The sequence below is a fragment of the Echinops telfairi genome, unplaced genomic scaffold, assembly GCF_000313985.2.
Source record: "Echinops telfairi isolate 266 unplaced genomic scaffold, ASM31398v2 ScPeMD7_7469;HRSCAF=8507_1, whole genome shotgun sequence".
Taxonomy (NCBI): Eukaryota; Metazoa; Chordata; class Mammalia; order Afrosoricida; family Tenrecidae; genus Echinops; species Echinops telfairi.
This window is the reverse complement of record NW_022111373.1, coordinates 142723715-142745858: the sequence shown is the minus strand read 5'-3', so window position 1 is coordinate 142745858 and position 22144 is coordinate 142723715. Positions and strand designations below refer to the sequence as shown.

Below are 22144 nucleotides of genomic sequence, written 5' to 3'. Positions count from 1 at the left end.
CTTATGTCAGAGGGTGACTGGTGCACTGCTTCCTTTGCTGAGAAAGTCAAACGTGGACACTCTTGCAGCTGAACTACTCGGGTTGGTAACGGTACCCTCCTCACCCCTGCCTGTGCCCACCCCTGCTGTGGCCCAGCAATGGGCCCTGTGGGGCTGCCTGTCCCTGCCCTACCTCAGGAGGCATGAGGCCACCTCTGTGAATTCAAGGTTAGGACAAGGCTTAGGTCACAGGAACATGAAACCATTATGTTCCCCCAAATCAATGACTGGACCCCAAGGCTTCTGGGGCTCTCAGGGGGTCAGCTAGGGAGCTGGAGCTCCTGGACGACTTGGGCCCCAGTCCTGTATACATTCTGAGCCCCCCATTCTCAGGCAGAGGTGACAGGCACACTGCCCATGGAGGGGGTCGTCAGGGAAGGGCTTCATAGAAGGACCTACATGCTGGGGGTTCCAGGCCTTGTAGCTGAGTGGCTTCTGGACGAGGAGGACGAGGTAGGCCCCAAAGACGGACAGCAGCAGCAGGGGACTAACCAGCTTCCACGCCACGCGCCAGTAGAGGTTTGGCCGCCTCCCGGTCATCCACTCTATGTCATTGCAGAATCTGACCCCAGGCAGACGAGGCTTCAGGCTCTCAACCTAGGCCCTGCCCCTGCCCTGCTGATGGTCTATCTCTTCTACCACCCCCACCCTGATGATTGTTCCCCCTTCTCCTCCCCCCCCCCCTCAATCCTCACCATAGCTTATCCTTACCCAAGCTCCACCAGGGTCTGCCTCACCCCATATGCCCTGCCTGCTGATGATCTGTCCCCACCCCCAGCCCCTCTCCCATGGTGATGGTCTATCTCTGTCCCACCCTACCCTGCTGGTCTGCCCTTCCCCAAGTCCCACTGTGGTCTGTCCCATCCTATATTCCCACCCTGCTGATGGTCTGTCCCACCCCTCAACCCACCCAGGGCCTTGCCTGATGGGTTCCCAGGGACACATGGGTCCTGACAAGTCATATGGCCTCTGGGAGTCCCCCTGAGGTCAGGGTGACTTTCCGCTTGAATTCTGTCCCCCACAATGTGTTGTAAGCCTAGCCCCAAGGTGCAGATCCCGTCTTTGATGCGTGGTCACGGCAGTGCTAATGCAGGATGTGTGCTGGGTCCACCTCCTCCTTGGAAATAGGAAACTCCAGAAACCAAGCTGCCATCCAGTCTATGGGGACTCACAGCGACCCCACAGGGCAGGGTAGAGCTGCCCCTGTGGGTTTCCAAGACTGTCACTCTTTAAGGGAGCAGGCGGCCCCATCTTTCTCCTGGGGAGTGACTGGTGGTTTTGACCAGCTGATGCAGTTAGCAGCCCAACGTGTAACCACTAAACCCCAGGGCTAAACAGCAAGAAAGCACAGATGGAGGAAGAAAGGTGCCAGCCTCCTCTGCTCCCTGAGGAGCAGACAGACAGAAATGGAAAAGATACAGTGTATCTGACACAAGGAGCTTCTTGGACACCTGAGCCCTGAGAACACGTCTGCTCGCCAGAGCCCCATGGTGACATTAGTTATAGCCTAACTCAGTGACTAAGAACCGCGCACCGGTACCTTCATGTGTCCTGGGGGCATAATAGGGCTGCTAAGCTCAAGCTTGCCTGTTTGGAACCTTGGGTACTCCTGGGGAGAAGGAGGTGGCAGTTTGCTTCTGGGAAGACAGCCAACCTCGGGAACCCTGAGGGGCAGCTGGACTCTGTCCCACAGGCTCACTGTGAGTCAGAACCAACTTACATTGCTTTACCCTCCTGGATGGATGCACGGTCACTTTGCACACCACTTACACAGGGACTCCGCTGGGCATCTCTAGGCCAGGCCCCATTTTCCTGACTGTCCCCCTCTGTACAGGACCCCCGGGACACCTTCCTAGCAGCACGAGGGCCTCCTGAAGCTCCCGCATGCCCCCTTCTCCCCCTGACCCCCAACTTCCTCCAGGCGCCACCTCTAGACACCTCTGGAGGATCACCTTGTGGGGCCCCAGCCTGCTTAGGCCTTAAGGGTTCACTTTCTCACCAAGTTGCCCGGGTGGCTTGGCTGGACACCTGCCCCAGCCATGCTGCCTCTTCTAGTCTCAGGAACCATGGGTAAGTCTGGCTGTCCCCGACTTTCCATGCCCACAGAACTTTCTAGCATGCCCTCGGAATGTAAGGGGAGGAGGATGCAGGGACCAAGCTCCTGGGGGATCTCTGGGTCCTGGACCCAGTGCTGGTGGGCTCTGGGCAGAGATGTGACCAAGGATGATGTCTGAGGTGGGGAGAAATGACCCTGCCGAGGCCCAGGGTGGGATGGAGCCCAGAGCCTGCCCTGGACCTTCCTGCTGTCACTGAGTCCCCTGGACTTGGACTCTTAGGAGACCCTGGATGGTCAGCAGAACCCAGGTTTGCCCACGTGGTGGAGAAGGCTAGCTCAGTGCTGGCAGCCAGAGAGATGGGTGACCCCTTCAACAGTGGAACACTTGGAAGACTGTCCTTCCCTGGCTCCATTGAGGAAAAGGTGGCCCTCAATTCTCCATCTCCTGCCCCCCCCCCCAAGCCTGAACTCACCGGTTCATCCCATAAACATAAACGACCCCAAAGACCTCGAAAAAGGCGAAGATGATGAGGTTCAGGGAGGCGGCGTAGTTGTCAAAGATCTCCAGCCAGTAGTTGCCCGACTGCAGGGTAAAGCAGAGGGCGCAGGCAAAGCAGGCCAGACAGACCAGCCCTGCAGACACGCGGCTCAGCGCGGCTCAGCGGCTTGCTGGCCCTGGCCCTGCCGTCTCCTCCTTTCCCTCCGCCCCCCTCCCTTCCCCGGCCGGAGGGTGGCCAGGCGACAGGCAGGGCGGCCCGCAGCCCACTCACCGGTCAGCAGCTCCTTGGGGACTGACCTGGGCAGCACGCCCAGATCCAGGAGCGGCGTGATGACCCCTTCCATGTTCCCGAACATGGACGACAGCCCCAAGGTGAAGAGCATCCCGAAGAAGAGCACGGCCCACGCGGGCGCGACCGGCAGGTGCAGGAGGCACTCGGTGAACACGATGAAGGCCAGGCCCGTGCCCGAGGCGCTCTGCGGCACGTCGCACGGGCGCGCGCACGTCAACGGGCGCGCTCGGCACCCTGCCCCTGTGCTCTCACCACGCGTGCCCACTGCAGGTTTCACACCCAGTCCCGCCCCTCACGTGCACACGGCCCACTGCACCCGTGCTCTGCCCCACGCGCACAGGTGCACAGCACACCACATGGCAGCACAAGCTCACGCACAACCAGCCCCACCCATACCGCCCTCCATGCTCTGCCCCATTTGTGCACACGCATACTGTGCACCCAGCCCCGCCCTCACATGCACACCACCCCTGCTGGGCTCCCTCTGCCCCGTGCATGCATATGGTACATACATGGTAGCGTGTGGCGTGCTGCATTACAGCAGGTGCACACCCCAGCCCATGCCCCTCCCATCTTGCAGCCCCTGGGGTGGGCCGCCCATCAGGTGGACTTCCACAGAAGATGATCAGTGACTAAGGAGTTCCTGCTGCGGCCTGCTCCCCACTGGGCACCTAATCCAATGGCCAGCACCACTGGGCAACATGGTGACTTGTACCCCTGGTCCATCCTCCCTCTCCTGCCAGGCTCAGGCCCTAGGTGCCCTGGGGGTGGCTGTCCGGCCTGGTCTCTGGTGTGTGGAGAGGGCTCTGCAGGTCCCTTGTGCTCCTGTACCTTGTCCAGGAAGTCCTCCAGGCGGCAGCTCCTCAGGAGCAGGCGGGCCACGCGCGCGGGCTGGGTGGCGTTCAGGTCGGCCAGCACGGCTGGGTAGTCGTCTCGGGAGACGCTCTGGTCGGGAAGCTCAAAGGCGTTGATGAGGCTGAGGATGTTCCTGTGGGGGGAGTGGGGCTGAGCGAGCAGGGTGGAGTCCCACACTCCTGCCTTCAACGCCGCGGCAGAAGACACCTCCAGTGACAGGCAAGGAAAGAACTGTGACATCGATGGTGTCCCAGACAGAGGAGGCCCCTGAGGGAAGAGAGGGCTGCTTTCGTGCCCCACAGGTCCAGGCCTGGGAGCAGCCGTCTGAGGCTCAGAGTGGGCCACATGGGGTCGTCTGGGTGGCTAAAGAGGGGGCAGCTTTGGGATTGAGGGACATGGGCTTCCAAGGACTGTGGCTGGCTCTGACACCTCTCTCTACTCCTCATGCCTGCGGTCTACGGCTGCCTTTCTTCCTGTGCTCAGGGCACTGTTGGGCGGGGTGGGTGGGTGGGGCACCACTCTGCAGCCAGTGCAAAGCAGCAGATGGGTGTCCCCTGCTCCATGCTATGTGCCCACATGGCTGGCAAAGCCATCCGAGGGCTCCCTGGCTGGGGTGGGTCCTGGTGAACTTGATGGACTTAGACTTGAGCCACATGGCCCCAGAAACCACCCTGCATGGGCCATGCACCCTTTTCATGTGGATACACCCTCCATGGGCCACCAGCTCGGCAGCAGAAGCTGGAAGAATTGTCCCTTCTGCTTTCAAGAGAGGTTCACCAGGCTGCCCCTACAGCCACTCATTCCTGGAGAGCAGCAGATGGGAGCACCTGGTCCTTGGGTTGCCACTGCTGCTTCCCGCCTCCTCCCGGAGGAAGTGACACCTGTCTTTACTCCGTCCTTCTGAACAGGCAATGGTCACCCATGCTCACCGGAGCATGGCGGACCAGAGCTGCTGGACAGCTTCTAGCATGTCTGTGATGCTTAGCAACATCCCTGCATCCCACCCACTGGGTGCCAGCAGCACCTTCTCCAGCTGTGACCCCCAAAGGCTTCCTGATGTCACCCAATGCCCGGCAGGGCACAGTCACCATAGTCACCACTGGGCACAGGAACTCTGCTTGTAGGGTCGAGCCTTCCTGGAATCTTTTACTCCCCCCTGCCACCGAGTCAACGCCGATGCATAGCGACCCTACAGGACAGGGTAGAATGGCCCCCGTGAATTTCAGAGACTGTCCCTTTTCACGGGACTAGAACATCCGGTCTTTCTCCTGAGGAGTGACTGGCAGTTTCAAAGGACCGACCTTGCTGTTAGCAGCCCAATGCATAACCACCACACTGCCAGGGCTCTGGAATCCCCTCCTGGGGTTGCACAGATTGGGGGGTGGGTTTGAGCGACAGCAGTTTAAGCTCTCACATTTTGAAGGTCCAAAGGCTGGAACAGGGTGTCCGCAGGGCCGGGCTCCCTCGGGAGGTTCCAGGGCGCATCCTTCCCTACACCTGGAAACTTCTGGTCGTTCCTGGGCCCCTTGGTCACAGCCACATCCCTCTGATGTCCGCCTTTGTCAGCACAAGGTGTTCTCCTCTTCTGCCGTCTTTTGCTTCTGAGGACACGTGTCCCTGGAGTCAGGGCCTCCCCGGACCATCCAGGATGATGTCTTATCTTCGGGGCCTTGACTTAGTCACGTCTGCAGATTCCCTTTCTCCACATCGGTCCTGGGAGGGCCTCTCTAAGCCAGCATGCTTCGGGATTACACTGGACTTCATCACAGCTTAGCCATCATGCAGGGGTGCCAGGCTTGAGACCCAGTACAGCCTGGCACCCATCTGTCCAGACAGTGCCCTGGCATGGAGCACACCTATCCAGACAGTGCCCAACCACACGGCAGACGGCTGTCCCAGTTACAGCCAGCCTTGGCGCTCACCTGTCCAGGCACTTCTCGTAATCGTTGGTCGCCTTGAAGCCCACGACGGAGAAGACCGTGATGGAGGCATAGAGGGAGGTCATGCTGTTCACCAGGGCGATAATCACAGCGTCCTTCTCACAGTCGTTCCTGGGGATGCACACATGGGTGTCACCAGGACTCTCGGTGTTGGAGTACCGCTCCCGGGGTACACACAGACCTGCAGCATGAAGTCCATGTCCAGCCTCCCCAGCAGCCCAGCAGCCAGGGATGGGGACCCGTGGCTGGTGGCCTCCCAGGCCCCCACCCCCACTGTTCTCTCAGTGGGAGAGGCACAGTTTCTGGCACGTGGCCACCAGAGCAGAGTCCTCTCCTGAGGATGGGATTGTGGCTTTGGAGTGATGCTGGCATCTCCCAGGTTTCATCCCCCTCCCACCCAGACCTGGCCTCTGAGGGTGGGGTGTGTGTGTGTCTGCAGGGGTCCCCCGTACAGGAGAACTACTGGCACACACAGAATGACTCACTGCCCCTCAGGTCTGGTGGAATCAGATGGTTCCCTTACTCTGCCTGTCAGAAAGCCCACGTTTGCTTCTCTGACCAGCTCCAATTGCCCGGCCACCTCCATTGCTGGACACCCTAACAAGTAACCAGGGGTGGGGGTGGGCTTCCCTGTGTCAGGCCAGGGGGTGGAAGGAATATGCCCCAGAGAGAGGTTCTAACAAAGATGAGCTCTGTCATTGGATGGGTTCTGACTCCTTGCTGTGTTGTTGGGTGCCGCCGAGTCGATTATGATTCAGAGTGACCCTACGTACCGCAGGACAAAACATCGGACTGTCGTGCACTATCACCACAATTGTCCTGAAGTTTGGGCCCGTTGCTGGAGGCACTGGACCGATCCATCTGGTTGAGGGCCTTCCACCTTTTCGCTCTCCTTCTGTTCCGCCAAGCTTGATGCCATTTTGCAGGAACTGGTCTCTCCTGACAACATGTCCAACGAACGTGAGATGAAGTCTCATCGTTCTTGCCTCTAAGGAACATTTTGGCTGTACGTCGTCCAAGATAGACTTGCTTGTTCTTTTGGCAGTTCCTGGTACTTTTAATATTCTTGGCCCACACCCTCATTCAAAGGCATCGTCTCTTCCCAAGTCTTATTTAATACCCAACCTTCGCATGCATATGAGATGACAGAAAATACCATGACTTGAGGCAGCAGCACCTGATTATCAACATGACATCTAGCTTTTAAACAGTTTAAAGAGGTCAACAAACAGACCTGGAACTATTTATAGAACTCTCCCCCACCCCCACCCCCGCCGTTTGTTTGTTGTTGTTTGGTTTTGTTCTATCTTGTTTTTGTGCTTATTACTGTCTTGGCATGCCTATCTAGATAAGCAGGATAAACAATCCAGAGTTAAAAATAATGGGACCAACGGTTCTCAGGGGACATGGGGGTGGGGGTGGGGTAGGGGAAAAGAAGTGGGTGTTAACAAACCCAGGGACAAAGGAACAACAAATCGATGGTGAGGAGGGTATAGGATGCCTGGTAGGGCTTGATCAAGAGCAATGTAGTGGAGAGAAATTACTGAACCTTATTGAAGGCTGAACATGATAAAGGAACAAAGGAAAGCAAAAGGAAATAGAGGAAATAACTAGAAGGCAAAGGGCATTTATAGAGGTCTAAATACAGGCATGTACATATGTAAATATATTTCTATATAATGATAGGGAAATAGAGATATGTCCATATATTTATATGTTAAGTATTAAGGTAACAGATGGGCATTGGGCCTCTACGCAAGTACTTACTCCCTCAATGCAAGAACACTTTGTTCTAATAACCTGGCATTCTGTGATGCTCACCTTCCTGACAATCAGTAAAGACAAAATGGGTGCATAAGCAAATGTGATGAAGAAAGCTGATGGTGCCTGGCTATCAAAAGATACAGTGTCTGGAGTTTTAAAGGCTTGAAAATAAACAAGCACTGATCTAGCTGAGGAGCAACAAAGTCCACATAGGAGAAGCACATCAGCCTGCGTGATCATGAGGTGTCGATGGGATTAGGTAGCAGGCATCAAAGACCCAGAACAAAAATTCATATCAAGGTGAATGAGGGGAGTATGGAGTAGAGACCCAAAGCCCATCTGTAGACAATGGGACATCCCCTTACAGAAGGGTCACAAGGAAGAGACGAGCCAGTCAGGGTGCAGTATAGCATCAATGAAACATACAATTTCCCTCTAGTTCTTTAATGCTTCCTCTCCCCTATCATGATCTCAATTCTACCTTACAAATCTGACTAGACCAGAGCATGTACACTAGTACAGATAAGAGTTGGAAACACAGGGAATCCAGGACAGAGAAACTCTTCAGGACCAATCATGAGAGTAGGGATACCAGGAGGGTAAGGGGACAGTGGGGAGAGAAAGGGGGAACTGATCACAGGGATCTACATATAACTCCCTCCCAGGGAGTTCTTCTTCATATAGTCTGACTCATAGCAACTCGGTTATTACATAGGGTTTCCAAAGCTGTATATCTTTACAGAAGCACATAGTCTCATCTTCCTCCCCAGGAGCAGCTGGTGGGCTTGAACTACTGATCTTGAGGATAACAATCCAACACTTACCCAATCATGCCATTGGGCTCCCATAACTCAGATACATTGGTGTAAAATAGCCTTAGGAAATAGTTCATTCATGATAAGGATATACCAACCAAATCTCAAGAAAAAACCTTCGAGTGTCATCTCTATCTCAAGTGTCCAAGACAACTCAGAGGTTCCACTTCAGCAAACCATTTCTAAAGAAAGACCATTGGTGCTAATTATTGTGCCCAGCTTTAGCCTCCAAGTACATCTTACATCAATTTTGATATCTTTCTGATCTGTTCTGAAAATCAAACATTGAAAGCCACCTGATTCTATGATTCTAAGTGTTGTAGCATCCCTGACAACTTTTCTCCACCCCTGGCCCATCCTACTTGGAAACCTTAAAAAAAAATGAACCAACCTAAGGACTGCTAGAACACTGCACTGTGCTCAGGCAGAACCTAGACATGGATCACGGGATCGCCGTTGAAACAGAACAAGGGCATACTGCATGGTTTAAAATCAAGAAAGTTGTGCATCAGGGTTGTGTCTTCTCACCACACTTATTCAATCTGTGTGCTGAGCATATTATCTGAGCAGCTGGACCACAGGAAGAGGAATGAGGCAGCAGGACCAGAGGAAGGCTTTTTAGCAGCCTGAGATATGCAGATGACACAACCTTGCTTTCTGAAAGTGAGGTCTTCAGGCACATGCCGAGGAAGATCAAAGACTGCAGCCTTCAGTGTGGATTACAGCTCAGGGTAAAGAAAACTCAAGTCCTCACGGTCAGATAAGTCTGGCGAGAGGATGCAACCCTGCAGCACATTTTCCTGACTTTAAACCGTGTACCCCCGCCCCCTGGCTCTGTTTCGTGGAACTGCCTCTTGGTCGATGCACACAGCCTGACCTGAGAGCGAAGGGCACTTGAGACACTAATTCATTGCAGAAACGACCCCAAGCCCCACAAGCCCAAATCCAAAAAATGAGTATCACAATCAAGGGAGAGAAGGTTGAAGTTGTTAAGGACCTCATTTCATTCGGATCTACAATCCACGCCCTTTGCTAAGCAGCAGTCACCGAGCAAGTGAGGTATTACCTGGGGCGAATCTGCGCCAAGGGTTCAAGGGCAAGGTCCTCCCTTTGAGGACTAAGGTGCACCTGACCTCCCACAGGCCCTTTCACTCGGCTCAGAGGCCTGTGGAAGCTGGAGAATGGCCAAGGAAGCTCAGAGGCACATCGAGGCATCTGGACGGCGGGGTCCATGCAGAACATGCATATGCAGAATATGCATTATGCCGTGAGCAAACAAGCCTGTCTGGGCAGCACTTCAGCCAGTGTTCCTGAGAAGTGAGGATGGGGAGACTTGGTCTCGTGTGCATTGGACGTGTGATCAGGAGATAACAGTCCCTGGAGAAGGACATCATGCTTGTAAAGTAGAGGGGCAGCAGGAACCCCGGAACAAGATGGAGTCACGCGGTGGCTGCGACCAGGGGCTCAGGCACAGCCAGGGTGGCGAGGATGGTGTGGGACCAGGCAGTGTTTTGTTTTATTGCACCTGCGCTTGCTGTGTGCCAGGACTACGGCACCTCACCACAACATCTCTCCTGGTGCGTTGCCTGTTTCCTGAGTCTATGGCATTGCGTGTTGCAGTGCTAGAAGCACACGGTGGCCCCATAAAATCCTCGTGCCCGCCTTGAATCCGCTTTGTCATAAATGGATGTGTCCCCAGCAGGTGTCTGCTTTTACAACATCCTGCCTGATGCCTGTGGCTAATTTTAGTCCTCATCGTTTTGGCAGTGATGTCACCACCCCTGGCTTGCTCATCCCGGTTTACGGTGCAGGTTGGCACCAGCTGCTCTACACTGCCTTTCAGGTGACCTCCTGCCAACCCCGGGGTGACTCAGTTGCCGCCGGCACGACACGCCTTTGGCTCCAGTGCACATAATACACCCAGGATAAAGCTCTTATCGTCAACGCACAGAAGGTTGCCCGAGGGCCACGGCCAGGACCCCGAGATAAAGAAGTGCTGCCCCGCTGCTTTTGAACCTGTGAGCTCAGCCGATTCTGCGCTGCCTACCTGGGCGGGTTGTAACTTGCAAAGGCGATGTGTCCTCCAAAGGCCAAGGACAGAGAGAAGAAGATCTGAGTGGCTGCGTCCAGCCACACCCTCGGGTTCCGGAGGATCTCCAGCTAGAACGAGCGGGAGGGTGGGGTGTGAGGGTTACTCACACACCCATGGGGGGGCACAGACACCTGCTCGTGCATGCACCATTCAAGAACAGCCCTGGGGCATGCTCCTGAGCAGATTGGAGCCCCCAGAACTGTCTGGGGCCTTGGGCGCATGGGCACACCCACTCTGAGAATTCAGTGTCGTTCTTGGCCCCTCCCATTGCAGGGGTGCCAGCCCGCCCCACCCCTGTCCACAACCGGGACACTTGGGCTCTGACAGCTTGGCTGACACAGACCTGTCCCGGTGGGCAAATGGGTGAGAAGCTATTGAATCTGCTCAGATCAGAAGCGCTGCTTCTGGGTGGGGTGGAGGGTCCTCAGATGGGCTCTGCCATGGTGACCTGGGTTTACCCACAACCGCCCACTGGTCCCAGGTGTGTCTGTGGGCAGGCATGTCCCACCCAGGGCTGTGGGGCCCCTTCCCTCTCCCTCCTCCTTCTCCCTCTCTTCTCTCCCTCCTCTTTGTCCTCCTCCTCATCCCCTCTCTCCTTCCTCCTCTTCCTCTATCTGTTTCCCCTATTTATCCGCTCACCTCCTTTTTCTATGAGTAGCCATTTGACTGCCCATCCTGCCTGAACCACGTCCACCCTCTGCCCATCTCTGCAGCCACTCCTCCATCTCCCAGGGAAGGGGAAGGCATGGCTGGAAGCCCCCAGGAGGTTCTTCAGGGATCTTGTTAGGGGATGCTGGGACCCTGGACTCTGCGGGGCAGAGAGGGGATCCCTGACCTCTTGCCTGGTGGGTGCATGCTGCTAGAGGAACACAAGGGCTGGACTGAAGCCTGACCCCCAAAGGGTGGTCCAGTGTCCCTGCCCCTGAATGGGGCTGGCTTCTCCCTACACAGTAGCTTCAGACCAGGGACTGCTCACTATGCCCAGGTTCCATGGGGAGGTCCAGCAGTCACCCACTGGTCGGCGAGTTCCAAATGAAGCGCTCCTCCTGGATCCCTGCTCCCTGCTCCCGCCCCGTGGCCCCGGCCTGGGCTCCACATGCAGGCTGAACCCCTCAAACACTCACGTTAGGGGTGAAGAGGTAGAGCAGGCCCTCCTTGGCCCCGGGCAGGGTGAGTCCCCGGATGAGGAAGAGGGTCAGGACCAGGTACGGGAAAAGGGCGGTGAAATAAATGACCTTCAGCGAGGAAGACAGAGAAGACCCCAGGTGACCACATCTCCAATCACACACACACACACACACACACACACACACACACACACACACCCTCGCCTTCTTGCCCCTGGAGAGGAGCAGGGATGCAGGGACACTCTGAGATGGCTCACTGCCACTCCTGAGGATGCTGGTACAGAAGGGGACTTCAGGAGGGGACTTCCTGCCTCTCTGGGGCATCTGCTCAGGGAGGGGGACCCCCCACATGAACCCTGAATGCCTGTGGGGGAGGGCAGCGGGGGTGGACTCTGACCACGTAGCCCAGAGTGGACACCGGAGCCAGAGAAGTGAGGTCCCTTCTGGGCCGGGCCGGTGAGTGGCCCTGGGCCAACATCAGGGGAGGAGAGGACCCCAGTGGGCCCCCCCACCCCCAGAGATCCATCCTCCACAAATCCAGAACTCCCGGCTCTCACTCCTCACCTGGGCTCAGGGCTTCCGATCCTGCAGCTCAGAGGGTAGCAGGCCTTTGCTGTCCCCCTAACCGTTACCCACGGGGTATAGACTGAGCCTCGAGGGCAGAGGGGACGGGAAGGTGGGACGGAGGAAGCCTCTGCTACCACTTTCTCTTGGAGGGCACCCTCGGGCAGAGGGAAGTCATGAGGCGCTGGGGAGGGGGCGCCTACCTTTCCCGAGGACTCAATGCCTCTGATGACACACAGGTACACAACCACCCAGCAGGCTGCCAGGCACATGAGCAGCCGCCACTGCAGGGCTCCGCTGTCGCCGATGTCGGCTGAGATGTTCAGCGTCTGCCGGTACCAGAAGTAGCTCACCACACCACTGCCCTGGCACTCGTCCACGAACCCTGCAACCAAGGGGCATCAATGCTGCTGTCACCCCCTCTCCCATCACCCTGGGGCAGCAGGCCCCATGGGCCAGGGGCAATTACTGGGACGTGATGTTCATGAAACTTCTGGTGAGGTGCAACAGGAAGGTAAGGTAGAGGTATTTGCCGCCCGCTCAGCCCCGGCCCTGTCTGTGCTTTGGTCACAGTGCTGAGCCCCACTGGTCCCAGCGCTGAGCCCACTGGTCCCAGTGCTGAGCCCCACTGGTCCCAGCGCCCACAGCCTCTTGGCTCTCAGAGACCTCACCCCCACTCCCCCGTGCACTAACCCCTGCTGATGCAGATTCTGGGTTCCCCCATGCTATGACTTGTGTCCCCCAGATGATGCGTGGAAACCCGACCTCTCTGCCTACAACTCTTATGGCTCTGAAGTTTAGAGTCTAAACCCATGGAAGCCACAGGGGAGAAAGAAATCAAACATCTTGTTGTTGCACCGGGCGAATCTGTGGCCCAAGACCTCGTTGCAGGGCTAAGGAGCAACGGTGTCACTCTGAGGACTGAGGTGGCCTCACCGAAGCCACGGCGTTGCCTTTCTTTCTATCTCTGTTTTGCAACGAACTGGTCCGTCTGTCACCAGTGTCTCCGAGTCCGCTTCTGTCTTATTTTCCCTCCTTCTCTAGCCCCTCAGGCCAGCGTTTAGACCCGCTGGGTGAGCAATCTGGAGGGGTTGTTAGAGCTGTGAGCCTTCTGTTTCCATTTAACATTTTAACTTTATTTACTATCGTTACGATTTTCCTTTTGTTTATAGGATACAATACTCACAGAAGGAAACATATGCCATGTAGCTGTACAGCCCTGCCCACCAATGACGTCGGTCATGGTCCCAGTAAACTCCCTCTAAGTGTGGATCTTTTTGTTCTTCTTCTCTCACTCTTTCCTGTGTATACCCGCCCCCCCCCCCCAACGTTTCCTGTCCCTTTCCTCCCGCCCCCCTCCTCATCCCATCCCTGGACTCATCATAGGCTCTGAAATCATACCCTGTGGTGTGAAACCGTTTTTCTTTTTCTTCCTTTTCCTTTCTAATACCGGTGTCATCAAAGATTGACCTTTATGAGGTTGACGAACTTTGCTAATCATAATGCCCTCTGATTTGTCCCTGTCCCCAGGTGATTGACAGGCTCATCCCTGTCCTTTAAGGATGCATCCGAGTCTGCTGTGTGAACGCACCAGCATTTGCATACCCGTTCCTCCGGAGTGAGAGGTTTTCTTTGTTTCCATGATGGGGCTATGATAGCAATGGCTGCTCTGAAAATGTGTCTGCAGAAACAACAAAGCCCACATGGAAGAAGCACACCAACCTGTGTGATCACAAGGTGTCGAAGGGATGAGGTTTCAGGTATCAAAGAACAAAAAGTCAAATCATTGTGAATGAGGAGAAGTGCAGATTGGGGACCCAAGACCCATCTGTAGGCAACTGGACACCCCCTTACAGAAGGGTCTTGGGGAGTAGAGGAGCCAGTCAAGGTGCAGTGGAGCAACGATGAAACGTACAACTTTCTTCTAGTTCCTAAATGCTTCTTACCCCGCTACTATCATGATCCCAATTCTACATTACAAACCTGGCTAGACCAGAAGTTGTACACTGGTACAGATAGGAAATGGAGACACAGGGAATCCAGGACAAATGATCCCTTCAGGACCAGTGGCGAGAGTGGCAATACTGGGAGGGTGGAGGGAAGGTGGGGTAGAAAGGGCGAACCGATTACAAGGATCTACACATAACCTCCTCCCTGGAGGACAGGCTACAGAAAAGTGGGTGAAGGGAGACATCAGACAGTGTAAGATATGGCAAAATAATAACAATTTATAAATTATCAAGGGTTCATGAGGGAGGGGGTACGGGGGGGGGAGAGGGAAAAATGAGGAGGTCACACCAAGGGCTCAAGCAGAAAGCAAATGTTTTGAGACTGATGAGGGCAACAAATGTACAAATGTGCTTGACACCATTGTGTATGTATGGATTGTGATAAGAATTGTACGAGCCCCCAATAAAATGATTAAAAACAAACAAACAAACAAAAAAATGTGTCTGCATGTGTCACGTTGGGTTCCTGATTTCCTTAGGGTATATACCAAGCAGGGAGGTTGCAGGACCAAAAGGTATTTTTCTTTGCATTTGTTTAAGGAAGCGCCAAATTGATTTCCATAGGGGTTGTACAATTCTACAATTCCACCAGCGAGGTCGGAGCATTCCAATCTCTCCACATCCCCTCCAGCATTTATTATTTTCTGTTATTTCAAAGAAAACTTTTACTAAGGGTTTTGGTGTGAGGTGGTATCACATTGATCCTTTGATTGGTATTTTTCTTATTGCTAATGAGTGTGACTATTTCTTCCTAGGCTTATTGATGGCCTGGGTGTCATCTTTAGTAAATTATCTATTCATGTCTTATGCCCATTTTTTGTTGGGTTGCTTGTATTTTTCTTAGTAAGGTCTCATAATTTTCTATATATTTTTGAAATGAGCCTATTATCTGATATACTTTGTTAAATATTTTTTCCCAATCTGTGGGTTCTGAAGCAATCATATTTTCAATAGCCTCATATGCATGTGAAATGTGGACATTTGTGGGAAGCAGAGAACGGGAAGAGAGTGTATACGGAGGAACCCTTTATTCTCATATATTTAGAAGCCTGGCAGGCTGGGTTTCTGGGGTGGAGGAGGGCCTTCAACCTCATGAGTCTCAATCACATGCTCATAATTAATATTAATATATTAATATTAATATATTCTCTCATAGTAGTGCTACCTTAAAGTTACCTCTTACAAGCTGATTGCTATGTAGCTGGCAGCTGTAACGACAGGAGCAGACATGTGCTGTTGCTCTCTAGGCTCTCAGGACAGCCACTGTCCCTTACCTGCCCAGGGCACTGGTGTTAGGTTACTCGTCCTATGGACTCAGGGATGTTTAGGGTTAGGGTACAGCCCACTTTGTTACTTTTGTGGTTACTTGTAATTAGGGGGGCTTGCAAGCCCCCTGAGTGTATATAAGCCTTGGATGGAAATATTCTCTTTCTTTTTCTGCACAGATCTGGGTCCTGAAGTCATGGCAGTCCCGGAGGTGAGCACTCACATGCTTTATCTTGTCTGCTGTCTCATTAAATTTACCCCTCAATGACACCACTCCCTCTTGAACCCATTCGATTGTGGAGGCTGGTACCCGACAGACATTGAATAAGGAAGACCACAGAAGAGTGAGTGCATGGAATCATAGCATTATAGAAGAATCTTGAATCTACCTGGGACAGCCAGAAGAATGAATAACTCTGTCTTGGAAGACGTACAGCCAGCGTGCTCCTTAGAAGCAAGGGTAGGGGGACTTGGTCTCGTGTACTTTGTACATGTTGTCAGTAGAGACCAGTCTTTGGAGAAGGATGCCGTACTTAGTAAAGTAGGGGGCCTCGAAAAAGAGGAAGACCCTCGACGAGATGGATTGATACTGTGGCTGCAACAGTGGGCTCCCACAGAAGAACCACCGGGAGGATGGCCAGGGCCGGCAGTGTGAAAGTTCTAGTGCACATAAGGTGCCTAGGAGTCAGTGTCAACGCATCGGTGCCTAACAACCACTAACACCTGAGAGCGGATTATCATCTGATGTGATGCCATCAGCTTCCACTGTGCCCGCTAATGAGGCCGTACCCTGTACAGTGAGTGCTAACCGAGTTATATAAAGAGCGGCACACACAGACACGGACACACAGACGCATGCACAGACACAGATACACAGATACACATAGACACACACAGATACACACAGACACATACAGATATGCACATGCACACACACACCAACACACATAGATACAGACACACACAGACACAGATACACGTAGGCACACACAGATACACACAGACACACACACAGGCACAGATATGCACATGCATGCACACACCAACACACATGCAGACACACACATGCACTGATACTGTCAGAGACACAGACACACAAATGCACACATGAACACATACAGACACACACAGGTACACACAGACACACATGCACAGATACATATAGACACACAGATACACACATGCACATACAGACACAGACACACACATGCACAGACACATACAGGCACAGATACATACAGACACACACAGATGCACACATAGACACACACAGACACACATGCACACACAGACACATAGACACACACATGCAGAGACACATACAGGCACAGATATATAAAGACACACAGATGCACACATAGACACACACATGCACACACAGACACACACATGCACACACAGACAGACACAGACACACATACAGATGCCATGGTTCTCTTCCACCTTCTAGCCTCCTGAGCACACACATGTCTCTAAAGTGGCCCCCTGTAGGCTATCTGTAATGGGTTCAGCCCCTCGGGCCTTCCGGACCGGCTGGCATCACCTGTGCAGGCCTGATTCCCCGCACATCCTGGAGCTCTGTGGGGTCCCTCCCAGGCCTTCCCGCAGCCGTGTCCTGGAGCGGGCCAGCTAGCCTCAGCAGGGATAGCCCCGCAGCCGCCCTGAATGGCGCCCTTACCTGTCCTGTTGCGATCGGGTGGGCAGCTGCTCCAGGGCAGTGGGTTCTGGAAGGAGTTGAGGAAGTACCAGAGGACCCACATCAGGATGGTGTTGTAGTACAGGCTGACCAGGAAGGACACGGTGAAGCAGCCCAGCCCTGCGGACACTGCCAGGGTCAGCCTGGGCCCAAGGGCCCTGTCCTCTGCCCACTCCCACTCTCTGTTGAAAGCCAGCAGATCAAAGCAAGGCTGGGAAGCCAATGTCCCCCAGGGCCTTGCTTCCTTCAGTAACCATGCATGACTGCTTCCAGGGGGCCTTGGGGAACTGCCTGCATACACACCACCCCCAACCTCCCTGGGGATGACTCGCCCGGGACCCTATCTCTGCGTCAAAACACACCCCAGCAGGCACCCATGCTGCCACAGCTCCTGGCCTGCTGGCCCCTCTGTTTATCCGGCCACTGGCTTTGCAGGGGGGTCAGGAGGGCTGTCTGGGGTAGAGCTGCAGGATTGTCCTCTTGGCAACTGTCCCCATGTGGCAGGTCACTCCCCCGGATGGTGACACCAAGACACTGCCGGATCTGTGCCCAGGTTTCCAGCGATGTCCCTGGGCACTGGATGTGGGGGTCTCAGTGCCCCATCCACACTCAGGAGCCAGAGCTGTGCTGTTTGTTGCTCCGGAAGCTGACCCCCTATGTCTGAGTTACGGGGCACTCCTCCTGTTGAAGCCTCCTATTCCTGCCCGAGGCACCTGATCCCTTGATCCTGTGTTCTGAGCTGCCCCCCAACCCCCCCAAAACAAACAAACAAACAAACAAACAAACAAACAAACAAACAAACACCCGTGTCTTTGTTCCAGGCTTTGGCATCGGGGGTACTGAGTCGGATGACTCAATGCCCAGGTCTCAAGGGTGTGAGCACAGAAGGGTGTGCGTGGCACCTCTCGATTACCTGTAGGATCTCGGGCTTGCCTCTCGCCCCGTGACCCTGCAAACCCCCGCCCCATGCCCTGGTTTCTGTCAGCTGTCTGAGCTTGGCCGATGGGGTCTCGGCTCCATCCCACCCTGTCCCCAGCAGGGGCCCATAGGCATGGGGCTTACCTACTCCTCCGAGGTAGGGAGAGATGGCTGTCCACACCCCGATGCTGCCCCTGCGCAGGCGCTGGCCAATGGCCAGCTCGATGTGGAAGAGCGGGATCCCCTCAAACACCAGGGCGATGAGGTAAGGGATGAGGAAGGCACCTGCGAGGAGGACAGGGTCAGGGCCAGTGGCCACCCCTGCCAGCGGGGCCTCAGGACAGAAGGCCCTGGCACCTCCCCCGTGTGGGGGACCCAGGCTCCCTGACTAAAGCTCTGTTCCTCGGCTAAGTCACTCTCTGTCTTGCTAGTCTTACCTGACAAGAGGAAGGACGCTCTGGGGGCTCTTGCCTGTCGTTCATAAAGTGTGCAATGCCATTAGAGTAAAACGAACTTCTAAATATGGTGACAATGACCACATTGTGACGCAGAGACCCAGAGAGGTGAGGGCAGGCTGCTGGATTTGCTCCATACAGGGCAGCCACGAAAACACTGCCCTTGACCCTCGTGGACAGGGCCGGACTCCCCTGTGGGTTTCCGAGACTGGGATTCTTTACAGGAGTAGAAAGCCCCATCTCTCTCCCCTGGAGCAGTGAGTGACCCTGAACTGCTGACCTTGTGGTTAGCAGCTCACCGAGTAACTAACGTCAACACCACCAGGGCTCTTCGTAATGGAAGCGAAACCTAGAAACAGAATCCACTGCTGTCTGGTCGCTTCCACCTTGCAGTAATAGTCCCTTCCAGTCATAATGGACCCATGGAAATTGAAGTATTTGCTGTTACCTGCACATCAGATTTTAGATTGTTTTCAAAATAACCGATGCTGGTCAGGATGAGACAAAATTCACCTTTGTCACACAGGGAGCAAGGGTGTGGGGTAGAACAGTCTTTAGGAAAAGCAGGAGCTAATAAAATGCAGACATTTCCCTGAGACTCAAGGAGTGATTTTCATGGTTGGAAGTTGATCCTAAAGAAGCTGTTTCAAAAGTGGAACAAAACGCCTCCCCCCACACCTGTGAACCCAGCTGTTGAGCAGGCAGACTGCCCCTCCCTGTCCTTGGTGTCCACTGGAGCGGGGATGATGGACAGACACGCCACACCACTGCGACACAGCCCCAATGCTTACTTAGCCTCCCCCGTGGAAGCTGGGAGGGCTGGTCCCACTCCGAGCCTGGTGAGGATCAAAGGGGCCGAGTTCCCAGGACATTCCAGACACGCAGCAGGCCCTTCACAATTGCTAACTTGCCCATTGAGTCCCTGGGTGGTGCGGAAAGTTAGCACCCTTGGCTGCTCACTGAGAGGTTGGCAGGTGGAGCCCACCCGGTGCCTCAGAAGAAAGCCCTGGCCATGTTCTGCAGAAGCAGCAGCCAGCGACAGCCTTCTGGGCCTCAGTTCAGCTCTGAGACACGTGGGGTGACCGTGGGTCACAATTTGACATGAGGGAAACTGGTCTTTTGACTTGGTTATGATTGATGAGACATGGGCGTTTCCACAACCTGGCCAGTGTTTGCAAGGTTGCTTGAAGCCTGTTCCATGTTGGGGGACCCTTTTCCCCCTGGTGCCTGGCACCTCCCCAAACGTCTTCATGCCACGAACCAAGGGGAGTGGGCAGCTTGTAAGATTTCTGTCTCCTTAGACCCAGCATCACAGATGCAGGGTGACGCCAGGTGTGTGCAGAGAACGCTGGTCCACATAGCCTTTTGGAAGCCGATCTCCAAGTCTCCCCATCATCAGACTTCTGCCTAGTAGTGGTCAAGCCATTCTACCTATGCAGGACACCTTTGCCGAGACCACCAGGGCTCTGCAAAGAGCTGTGGACAAATGTGATGACCAGATCATGGGACTGTTTTCAAAAAGCTCTTGAAGCCCCCTCGTCCACCTACCTGGAGTGCGCAGGTGACAGTGTTTGCAATTGCCACCAGGTCTTGTTTTTTAGAAGCATTGAATTTATAGACTGGCCGATGCTTTCAGATAGCAATCTGATGGCATAGTGGATAACTATGCAAACTGTAAGCCAGCAGTCCAAACCCACTGCTGATCCGTGGGAGAAGACGGGGCTTTTTACCCTTGGAAACGTTATAGTCTCGCGAACCCACAGGGGCTATTCTACTTTGTCTTAAAGCAGCGATTCTTAACCTGTGGGTCAAGACTCCTTTGGGTAATGTGACCAGACGTCCCACTTTTGACGGGACAGTCCCGATTTTTGGCGTTTTAAAAGAGTCCTGATTTTTGGAAATAATGCACAACAAGCTAGAGAACGGTCTATTTGGTCCATATAGACCAAAATTTTAACCAAGAACACCCCCCCCCAACGCCCCCCGTCAATGGTGTCCCGCTTTAAATCTGGTCACCTTCCCTTTGAGGTTGAATGACCCTTTCACAGGGGTTGCTTAAGACCACCGGAAACCACATTATGATTTACATTATGACTCATAACAGTAGTAAAATTACAGTTATGAAGTAGCAACGACATAATTTTATAGTTGGGGGTCACCACAACATGAAGAACTGCATTAAAGGGTCGCGGCATTAGGAAGGTGGAGAACCACTGTCTTTTAGGGTCAGTCTGACTCGCCATCTACCGATGGCAGTGAGTTTTGTTTTTTTTAAACTTCTCCCTGAAGGATTGGAGGACAAAGAACGTGAGTGGTCGCTAAGGCTGATCCCTGGCACCTACCAGGAAGGCTCCCTCTGAATAGTTGGAGTGACACAACTATCTTATGGATAGCTCCTGGGGGGGAAGCCAAGAAAGGTGAGCCCCACCCCGCCCCAGTCAGGTGCCCTCCTCCAAGGAGGACATGGGTCCCACCTTGAGAAGCCCAGGTGAACGGCTTACCTCCGCCATAGGTCTGGCACAGGTATGGGAAGCGCCAGATGTTCCCCAGCCCCACAGCGAACCCGATGCAGCTCAGAAGGTACTGGAACTTGTTGTCCCACTTGGGCCGCTCGTCCCCACTGTCCTCCACAAGGGACTGGGGTTCCTCGGTGAGAGCCATGCCTCCTGCGCTGGCGATCGCACACAGAGGAGCACACACTCCTGTAGAGCCACGCCACTCTCCCCTGCAGTTGTAGTTTTTCATGGATTTAAAGGCAAACCAGTGGAGCCCGGTTAATTGGTAACTGGGGGCTGAGTTCTTGTTCTCACTTGGGCCAGCATTCATTGACCCCGGTGTCCTCTAGTCCCTCTGTCCCAGCAAGCCACCTCCGCCAACGGGATGCCACCGGTGATGTGAGAACCATCTTCAGTAACACGGGGTACATTCAGGAGCCCCCTCCCCCAGACCGGGAGCATTTAGTGATTTTAAAGAGAGAATGAGTTTCGTGCTGAACCATTTTATACTGAGATACTTGGAGATTCACATGTAGTGGAAAGAAATGACACACAGAGGTGGGTTGTCTATATCCCATTTGTAGCAATGGTGACAACCTACAAAACAATGGGACAATTTCTCAAGGGAACTGTGATGGCTGAGTTTTGTGTCAACTTGACCGGTTCAGGATTTGCTGTAGTTTGGCAGTTATGGCCAGGTAATGCGCCAATGGTGACCTAACACAATGTCATCAACTCCCATATGAGATCTAGCATGAACAGCCAAGCCTTTGTAAGATTAGGGAGGATGGCAAGCCCCTCACTCAGGTCACAGCCCTGATGTAATAGAAAGAAAGTTTCCCTAGGGGTGTGGCTCCTTCCTATATAAGTGGATGCTGTGGAAGAGCTCTCTTGAATTTTGTTAGTTCTGGCTCCTGCATCTGGCTTATCAACCTCTGGTTCTTTGGATTTGGCCAGCCACTTCTGGGAGCCAACAGCTACCTGCCCTCTAACCTGTTGACTTTGGATTTGTTTACCTTTCCAGTCATAAGCCTGACGTGCTGACCTGGAATTCATTCGCCTCTGCAACCACTGGCCTATGGTCTCCCTGCCTATCTTGGATTCATCCTCTAAAGCTACTTGCACCAGAATCTTCCAGTTTGACATCTGATGCAAGGGCATGGAACTTGCCTGGAAGCAGACTTGCCTGCATCTACAACTGTGTGAGCCATTTTATTGATACAAATCTCTCTCTCTCTCTCTCTCTCTCTCTCTCTCTCTCT

The 22144-nt window shown here is 54.0% G+C and overlaps 1 protein-coding gene across 4 annotated transcripts; it reads right to left on the bottom strand.

Annotated features, from left to right (window-relative positions):
• Positions 1-211: 211 nt before the first annotated feature.
• On the bottom strand, positions 212-21092 carry SLC6A18 (solute carrier family 6 member 18). Of its 4 annotated transcripts, none has more exons than XM_045285147.1 (11): positions 20889-21092; positions 18077-18217; positions 16997-17143; positions 12247-12428; positions 11477-11587; positions 10308-10420; positions 5664-5792; positions 3718-3874; positions 2866-3070; positions 2569-2728; positions 217-601 (listed from the first exon to the last, which is right to left on the bottom strand). In XM_045285147.1, exons 1-11 carry the CDS (start codon positions 21046-21048, stop codon positions 304-306), a joined length of 1803 nt encoding a protein of 600 aa, XP_045141082.1. In that variant the 5' UTR covers positions 21049-21092; the 3' UTR covers positions 217-303. The 4 variants fall into 4 exon arrangements, with proteins under 4 accessions (XP_045141083.1, XP_045141082.1, XP_045141084.1 ...); XM_004698392.2 differs by having other exon boundaries at positions 219-601; positions 16997-17134; XM_045285148.1 differs by lacking the exon at positions 5664-5792 and having other exon boundaries at positions 212-601.
• Between the last annotated feature and the right edge of the window lie 1052 nt (positions 21093-22144).